The sequence below is a fragment of the Poecilia latipinna genome, unplaced genomic scaffold (assembly GCF_001443285.1).
Source record: "Poecilia latipinna isolate Pla-1442-1.1 unplaced genomic scaffold, P_latipinna-1.0 Scaffold1341, whole genome shotgun sequence".
Taxonomy (NCBI): Eukaryota; Metazoa; Chordata; class Actinopteri; order Cyprinodontiformes; family Poeciliidae; genus Poecilia; species Poecilia latipinna.
Genome location: NW_015113957.1, coordinates 46,114 through 55,005, shown reverse-complemented (window position 1 = coordinate 55,005; position 8,892 = coordinate 46,114). Strand labels below are relative to the sequence as shown.

Here is an 8,892-nt window from a genome sequence, read left to right as displayed (position 1 = left end):
TAAAGCGATTTTGATATTAATAAATTACATAAGCAATAAGCTCTTGGAGAGCCATTAAGTCTGATACTGAAAATATGCCGTTGTTTAATAGGCCAGTGACGTTTAAATTGGGATAAACCTCTGTTGTCATCTCTAAACGTTACCAGGCAATACCAGCTACCTTCAGGTGTAGTATGTTTCGCACAGCTGTCAAGGCATCTTACAGAACTGACTTGTTTCCTGTTATTTTTATGACACTGAATTTGAATAAAGTGGTAACGTAAATGTCAAATAAACAGCACAAAATTATAAACACACTACTTCCAAGACCAAAATCGAAATGTATATATTTTACGTATTTGTTATAGAAGTCAAATGTAACTGTGTACCACACAATAAAACAATAATGCTGGACCTGTACTTTATTCTATTAAAATGATATTTAGGTATATCTGCGTGTTACAAACTTGAAACACGTTTAAGAAAATGAGCTAAAGGATTATTTACGACAGTTATGAAATTACTTGAACGCAGCATCAGTTTGCCCAGTTACAGATTCGTTAGTTCATTGCTCACGTGGTATAAATATCTCCCTGTGATTGGTTATCTCTAACCGGAGTAGTTGTTATTGTTGTCTGTTCCCGGAAGCTTGAAACTCATATTGGGCGTTGTGTTATGTCGAAAGAGAAATAAAGATAGATTTTGTGGTTTGAAGGTATCTTAAAAACGCTACATAACTTTCAGGACTATCTTTCAACAGATAGCTTAATATTTATTCACAGAAGATAGTTGTGAGTACTTGTTTTCTGCTACTTTCTTTGTTTCTGTTTACCTCGTAATGTGTGAACGTGTCCAGACATACCTTTAAATGGTCAAAGTGTATCAGATATGCTGTAGCGACATTGGCGTCATACTTAAATTGTGGGTTTTGTTTATTATTCAGTCTGATAGTTCAGTTTCTCGTTAACCATTCGAATTTAAGGAATTTTAAGAATAAGTTTTAAATGCTACAAGTTAGTCTTCCTAAAAAAGCCGGATATATATTTTTATATTTCAGGAACATCTGATGGTAACTTACTCTACCTTCACCTTCCTCTTTGTCTTCCGGTGTGTTTGTCTCATCCTGTATGAGTTGAAACTTTGTCCACATCATTTTATGTCCGTCTCACTGTTATGCTATTTTTACTATTGATTAATCTGACAGTAATTTCTATTTTAATTAACTTCTATGTTAATTATTTACTGACAATTTTCACAATTGAAACCTGGTAGCTCACAGTTTCTTATTTGTACATTTGAAAACAAATTAGAAATTAGTTTATTTCATTAATTCAGTTCAAAAATAGAAGCCAGTGTATTATAGAATTCAGTACACACAGTATACATTTCAAGCATATTCATGCAAAAGTAAAATTTAGATTCCCAGAATTAAAACATTTTGTAATAATAATTAAAGCAAAAACAAAAAATATTTTTAATGCATCAATCATATCCATGCACTTTACATTATTTGCACTCAATATCTGGTTGCTGGAACTTATGTAATAATTATTGCATCAGTTGAGTGTTGTAATGCATGTGATCTGTACACTCCTACTTCTGCTTATATCAGTGACCTTTCTGGTCTTCCTTCTCTGAGTTGGGTGTCAACTGCTGGCAAATCAGCAGACTTTTGCATTATTGTGTAGGCCATAAAATTAAAAACAAAAACAATGTTGTTATTCTTATTAATCTTGTGCACAATTTCACCAATTGTTTCCTGGATAGTACAATTTTTCCCCAAAGTTTATTTATGTTTTAAAGTGCATTTAAAGCATAAATAAGCTAAACTAAATAAAAGTAAAGGCAGTAGAATAATTGACATAGTTAGTGGTGCACCACTTGCTTACAAATATAGTGCCTAAAGGTATGTCTTATTGCATTTACATAAGAGAAGAAGTTGGCTGCAGTTTTTTTTTTTTTTTTTTTTTTTTTTTGATTGAGGAAGTTGTTTGTAATTCCAAAATAGAACTGAACTATTTATATGCTTTTATTATGCAACTCGTAGGACAAATTATATACAGCAGTATTCGTTGCATGTGGTTGTTTAAATCATTCCTTAAACCTTTTCAGCTTAAAAAGGTCCAAAAAAGTTTGTGTTTGTAAACAAAAAAGGTGAACATTTTTTGTATCATCATACAAAATAATTTACAAAAATCCGATCTTTATTCTTGACAGCTGTGTTTGGTGATAACTGTTTCTTACAAAATCATAAGTGGAGAAAATAACAAATATTTCCAGTAATTCCAAAAGATACATTTGAATGAATTATTCTTTAATTAAATCTGTACATCTTTAAGTTAACCAAAGGTCTGGTAAACTTTTGATTTGAGACAAACTATAATTATGTGGGAAAGACTCTCCTCGGTGTAATTAAGTAAAGTGCAGAATCTATGTTTATGTTGGCCTGTTTTCTCATCCCTGTTTTTGAGTATTCTACTTCAATAAATATGAATTTATTTTTTGGGGGGGGGGTTTTTAGCATCTGAATGGTCTGTGACCTCAGCACTGATGGCGCTGCAGGAGCGGACCCGGAGAAGTCTGCTGCGTTTGCGCCACCAGCTGGAGCAGGACATCAGGCCGCAGGACCTCATGGACCACATGATCAGCGATGGCGTGATCACAGTGGATGAGGAGGAGAAGGTCCGGATTAAGGTGAGCCAAGTCAAACGACGTCGAAAGGCAGCCAAACTACTTGTGCTCCAACCCTCCATTTGTTTCTTTTTCTGTTTGTGATTTCTCTCTGCAGCCCACCAGAAAAGACCAAGCTGCAGCACTGATCGACCTGCTGCTGAGGAAAGATGATTGTTCCGTCATTTCTTTCTATAACGCACTGATGAAAGAAACGTACCACGATCTGGCCAAATCGCTGTATCAAGACTTACCAGGTGTCTCCTTCAATGGACGAAAAGGCTCCTTTGACAGCTCCGAAACTTACGGTGAGAAGTGAGAAATTGGGGAGTGGCAGAGTTGCACCCTAACGTTTTCTGCATTCTGAAACCGGATGCTTTACATCAATTCTTTTCTGTTTTCCTCAACAGTCCAGATTATGCTGAGTGAAGGTGGCGTCCCACAGAGGCCTGTGGTGTTTGTCAGCAGACCAGAGCTGCTGAATCAGGTCAGGATGAAACTTGATTTGCTCCAGAAAGATGCCGGCGGCTGGGTTACGGTGTTCGGCATGGCCGGGTCAGGCAAGTCTGTGCTCGCCGCCGAGGCTGTCAGAGACCAGAGACTCATCGAAGGTGGATAACTAAACATGAACTCTAGGTTTTCCTAAATAGGGGTTGTTGTTCCTTTTTCTCACCTCTTCCCGTCTCCTGCCCGCAGAGTGTTTCCCCAATGGGGTTCATTGGCTGTCCATCGGTCAGCTGGACAAATCAGACCTGCTGGTGAAGATCCAGTCGTTGTGTTTTCGACTGGAGCAGAACCTGGACTCCCAGTCGCAGCACCGGCCGCCCACCTCTCTGGATGAAGCAAAGGAGCGCCTGCGCTTCCTGATGTTGCGCAGGTATCCCAGGTAAGCCGGACGTTCCTCTGGATGTGTGGAAAAGAATATCTGATTTTTTTTTTCTCTCTCAAAAATCAGAAAACGTGTGGCTTGCATTAAAATTCCCCCTCTTTACTCTGATACCTCAAAATAAAATCCAGTGCAGCCAATTGTTTTAAGAAGCTTATTTATGCTGTTTTGTTATTATGTCTCCTTTTCCTTCAAACTGCAGAAGTATGCACTACTTTGTATTGGTTGTGTTGAAATTACAATAAAATACATTGAATGTGAATAAATTTTATGAATTCTTTGTAAGGTTCTGTAGTTCTGGAATGAAAAGAAAAGTAAATTATAGTTTTGTTCATGTTCACATCCTTAACTATCTTTTTTGTTTCTGTTTTTAGATCTCTACTAATCCTCGATGACATCTGGGATAGCTCTGTGCTCAAAGTGTTTGATATTCACTGTCGAATTCTTCTGACCACCAGAAACAGAAGCCTCACTGATTCTGTTAGCGGTATGTCGTCTGCTTGAATGCACATCATTTTCAGAAAAAAACAAAACAAAACAAACAAAAAAAAAAACACGAAGAGGAGCTCTACCCACATTATGTGATTAATGTGCTCTTTGTCCTTTCATGTTTTAGGTGCCAAGTATGAGGTGGAGGTAGAAAGTGTTCTGGACGACAGGAAGGCGCTGGAGATCCTGGCCCTGTACACTAAAATGAATCAAAATGCTCTTCCTGTGGAGGCTCGCGACATCGTCAAAGAATGTAAAGGTCTGTAAACTGAAAGCAAAAGCAAAAAGTGTCATGATCCGTGTTTCTGTGTTTAGTTTTGAGTTTTTCTGTGTGGATTCTGTTTCCCTGTGAGTCTTTGTCCTGTCCTCCCCGTTGATTGTCTCCCAGGTGTGTCTCATTCCCTTGATTACCCCGTGTGTATTTGGTCTCACCTGTTGGTGTTCTTCGTCGGGTCCCTGTCTAAGTTTGTCTATCGCTGTCTTACGTGGTTTTCTTGCCAGTGGAACTGTATAGTCCTGGTAGTGTCGGCTCTCGTTTTCAGTCCTGTAATTCAGTAGCTACCGGTATTTAACTGTGTGCTAGTTCTCTGCCGTGCCGCAGACTGTGTGAGCATTTTCTCCATTAAACTCATCATCATCACCATAACCTGGGTCTCAGCGTCTCTCCTCGCCACCAACCACACCATTTTATGACAAAAAGACATTAAAAACTGGCCTCTGACATCCCAGTAAATTCGAATTGTTTTCACTCTTAAACTTTGGCTTTAATCCACACGTCGTCTGCCTCTCAGGCTCTCCTCTGGTCGTGTCTCTGATCGGCGCTCTGCTCAAAGACAAACCCAACCGGTGGGATTACTACCTCCGCCAGCTGCGGCAGAAGCAGTTCAAGCGCATAAGGAAGTCTTCGTCCTACGACTACGACGCCTTGGATCAGGCCATGGCTGCAAGCATCGAGGTTCTACCAGACGAACATCGGGAGCGCTACAAAGACCTGACTGTGTTCCAAAAGGACGTCAAGATCCCCGCTAAGGTTTTTCTACGCAATATATTGCTGTTACACTTTTAAATTCATCATGAAAACAAAGAACATCAAATACTACATTAATTATGATGCTAAACACTCAAAATTGATGGGTAATTTTCTCGTGACTGAATTTTATGACTTTGACAAAAATTCATGAGACTAAGTCTCATTTTCTTCATCTTCCAGTACTGTCCTTTACTTGCTTGATCTAGATCAAAAATAATAAAAAAACCGTACATGAATCCTCTCTTTTCTTGTAGATTCTGTGTGTTTTGTGGGATCTGGAGCCAGAGGAGGTGGAGGACATTCTCCAAGAGTTTGTCAACAAATCCCTGCTTTTTGTAGACAACAACAGTAGACTGAACCTGTACTACCTTCACGACCTCCAGCTGGACTTCCTGGAGGAGCAGAACCGAGATCAGATACAGGTTTGGCCCCTTTCTTTTGTATCTTAACATGCCAACTCTGAATAACTAGCAAAAAACAATCTAAAACAGTTACAACTGGAAAACAATTTCAGGTTTATTGATAATCAGTGACATCCTGCCGCATTTCAGAGTCTTCACAGGAAGGTGGTGGACCAGTACCACCATCACTACAGAGAGGCTGCTCCCACCTTTGGAGACGAGGGTCGTCTTTATTGGATCAGATTTCTCACCTACCACTTGGCCAAAGCCAAGATGTTCCAGGTGAAACTCGGCTCCGTTCCAGCATGTCCATTCAGTTAGACGAGCTCACCTTTGTCTTCATCATGCTTTCTTCTGGGTAGGAGCTGTATTCGCTCATGTTCTCGCTGGACTGGGTCAAGATGAAGGCGAAGGTAATGGGTCCAGCGCCCCTCATCAACGACTACATGGAGTACGGACCCATTCTGGACAAAGAGGTCAGTGGAACGCGGCGAACTTAGCTGCCGTCTCTGAGGCGGTTGGGAGTTTTCCTGCATGTTTTGCTCTGTTCCCCCCCCCAGAACAGTGAAGTTTGCAGCCAGTTCCAGGAGTTTCTGTCGCTGAACGGCCACCACCTGGAGGAGCGTCCGTTCCCCGACGTCGTGCAGCTCGCTCTGTCTCAGCCGCACTCCTCCGCCGTCTACAGACAGGCTCGGGAAAAGGCGCTGAACCCGGACAACGCTGGGAAGCTCTACTTTGAGTTAATGTATGAAAACAGTTTTATTTTTAATGCAAAGTCCTAATTTTGGCTTAGTCTAGCTGTAGTGGCAACAATTATTCTGTAGCTCTTCAATTATCGTGTACATAACGACTTTAGGAGATTGTTCATTTTTGAAAAATACTTATCGTAGACTTGCATCCTGTGTTTTTGTGAATGTCTTTACAGAAATAAGAGCAGCGTAGAAAATCTGTCCCGTTTGGTGATCCACCCTCACCTGGGCTCCATCTACTCCGCCTGCTTCTCCCACGATGGAACCAGAATCGCTTCCTGTGGAGCCAGCAAAACCCTGAAGGTATGTGGAGCAATATTACAACCAGAAAGGCAAAGAAAACCTACTGCTTATAAATATTGTCATATTATATTACTTAACTTTTTATTTATATATGTGTTTTTCTTTGTATTTATTTGTCATTTTCTCTTTGCTTCTTTCTGTTTTTCAACTGTATTTGTATTAAGTTATTTCTGTCATTTTAGATTAGTTATCTTTAATTCTTTATTTCATAATTTCCTTTTAATATATGTTATATATTTTCCCCTTTGTCTCAATTTATATTATGCAATGTTTTTAACTCAAAATGTAGATATTTTAAATTTATTACAAGTCTTCAGTGTTCATCTATTTGTATACATACTTTTACGTTTTGTACATTGAATCACTTTTTTAATTGTGAGCACTGATTTTAACATTAGATGTGTTTTTGATGTATTTTTTTGTTTTAATCATTAAACTCCTATATTTCTTCTCTCAGGTATTTAAAAGTACCTCAGGTGAGAAGCTGATGGAGATCCAGGCTCATGATGAAGAGGTTCTCTGCTGCGCCTTCTCCCCTGACGACCATCTTCTAGCAACCTGCTCAAGCGACCGGAAAGTCAAGGTGAGCATTAGCTGCTAACCGCAGCAGCTAATGAATAAAAGGGCAACTAAATGTGTAACTTATAGATGGAAAATGCTCCGTTTTTCTATTTAGACGTGAGATTTTATCCTGCAGGTGTGGAACATCCAGCAAGGCAAACTGCTGAGGATCTTTGAAGAGGAGCATGAAGAGCAGGTGAACCACTGCGAGTTCACCAACATGTCACAGCGCCTCCTGCTGGCCACATGCTCCAACGACAACTTCTTAAATGTCAAGGTGAGGAATAGCTCTGGTTTCCTCTACATTCCTTTTCATTTTTTTATATATATTTTTTTGTCAGTATTTGTCACATTGTGTATTATTTCTGCTTCTTTAGATTTGGAATCTGAACAAGCCGTCGTCCCAGAACACCATGTTTGGTCACTTTGAGCCGGTGAACCACTGCTGTTTCTCCCCTGATGATGCTTATTTATCCACTTCCTCCAACGACGGCACCATTAAGGTGACTTTCAATCAGATTTAGATAAATACATTCATGAGTTGAGTTTTATTTAAAACCTAAAAGTTTGTAGGTGTGTTAAGAACAAACACTAACCCTGCAGAAATTTAAAATCCAGTAAAACAAAATCTGTGCCAAATAGAAATATCTTTAAATGAACACATTTTAAAGCTGGACTGATTTATGGTTGCTCATGTTGTGATCATTTTACCTTAACCACCGTTCAGAGATGACATGCTTGATATTATAGCTTTGTGTTCTCACAGTTGTTCCAGGTGCCTGCAGCCAACGAGTGGAAGACGATTGATGTGAAGAGTTTCTTGTCAGAAAGCGATGATGAGGACGTTCTTGTGAAGTGCAGCACCTGGACCGCAGACGGCAAACGTATCATATGCGCCGCCAGAAATGCTGCCTTGGTGAGCGTTGATGCAGGAAAATGAGAAATTTTGAATGCGAGTCGGGATGGATGACCACATGCTGATTATTATTCGACGAAAGCCGTCAAATGTGTCGGTTAACTAGTGAAAAGCCACTTTCTGTTGCGTCTTTTCTGCTCTTCCTTTGCGCATGCATTAATTTTAAGTAGGAATTAGCCTAAAGTTTTCCTGTTTTTGATCTCTTTTACATCCTTTTTAAATATAACAAGCTCTAAGGACACTCAAGATGCTGATACGTTTTGAAATTCCCATTTCTTAGGTGTTTGACGTCCAGACGTCGGACATGTTGCTGGAAATCAAGACGAATCGTCTGAGCACAGTCCAGTACTGTCACGCCTGTCCTGCCAGTAACCTGTTGGCACTAGCATTCTCAAATTATGCCATTGAGGTACTACCCTAGTTATGCTAGTACTTAGTTTCCTGTAATTTCTTCTGAAATGAGGGGGATATTTTTCAGTGTCCTCCACAATTGGTGGCACCGCTAAAGATGTGTAAAAAGACCTTAAAGTAAATTAATTAAAGCATGATTTCATACTGAAAGATGAGTGCATTTGTTGCTAAACAATCCCAATTTACACCTTTTTACGCATTTTTCCCACAAGTGCCAGTGTGGAGAGCGCTGTAAATCTCTTGCATTTCAAATAAAGTTTAAATCGTTTAATTTCAAAGCTGTTATTTGTTTCTGTGTGGTTTCTTTTCAGCTGTGGGATCTTGAGGAAAAGAAGAAGCGGGCGGACTGCAGCGGCCACCTGAGCTGGGTCCAGCGGGTCCAGTTCTCTAGAGACGGCTCTCAGCTGCTGTCCTGCTCCGACGACCAGACAATCAGGGTGAGAGTTTTCATCCATGTGATGAGATGTTATGCTGTTACAGAAGTCGGACGATCCTCC

The 8,892-nt window shown here is 39.9% G+C and overlaps 1 protein-coding gene across 2 annotated transcripts in view; it reads left to right on the top strand.

Annotated features, from left to right (window-relative positions):
- Positions 1–596: 596 nt before the first annotated feature.
- Positions 597–8,892, top strand: part of apaf1 (apoptotic peptidase activating factor 1) — a 39,323-nt gene continuing 31,027 nt past the window's right edge. Inside the window, exons 1-19 of one of the 2 annotated variants that reach the window (XM_015055908.1) lie at positions 597–770; positions 2,501–2,673; positions 2,768–2,957; positions 3,060–3,260; positions 3,346–3,535; positions 3,910–4,022; positions 4,152–4,283; positions 4,816–5,054; positions 5,309–5,476; positions 5,606–5,737; positions 5,818–5,931; positions 6,016–6,200; positions 6,381–6,507; positions 6,965–7,090; positions 7,205–7,345; positions 7,446–7,571; positions 7,835–7,984; positions 8,265–8,393; positions 8,707–8,832. In XM_015055908.1, coding sequence (XP_014911394.1) covers positions 2,530–2,673; positions 2,768–2,957; positions 3,060–3,260; positions 3,346–3,535; positions 3,910–4,022; positions 4,152–4,283; positions 4,816–5,054; positions 5,309–5,476; positions 5,606–5,737; positions 5,818–5,931; positions 6,016–6,200; positions 6,381–6,507; positions 6,965–7,090; positions 7,205–7,345; positions 7,446–7,571; positions 7,835–7,984; positions 8,265–8,393; positions 8,707–8,832 — 2,733 coding nt within the window. In that variant the 5' untranslated portion in view covers positions 597–770; positions 2,501–2,529. The remainder of the gene's footprint in view (positions 771–2,500; positions 2,674–2,767; positions 2,958–3,059; positions 3,261–3,345; positions 3,536–3,909; positions 4,023–4,151; positions 4,284–4,815; positions 5,055–5,308; positions 5,477–5,605; positions 5,738–5,817; positions 5,932–6,015; positions 6,201–6,380; positions 6,508–6,964; positions 7,091–7,204; positions 7,346–7,445; positions 7,572–7,834; positions 7,985–8,264; positions 8,394–8,706; positions 8,833–8,892) is intronic. The other variant, XM_015055909.1, reaches the window with a different exon arrangement.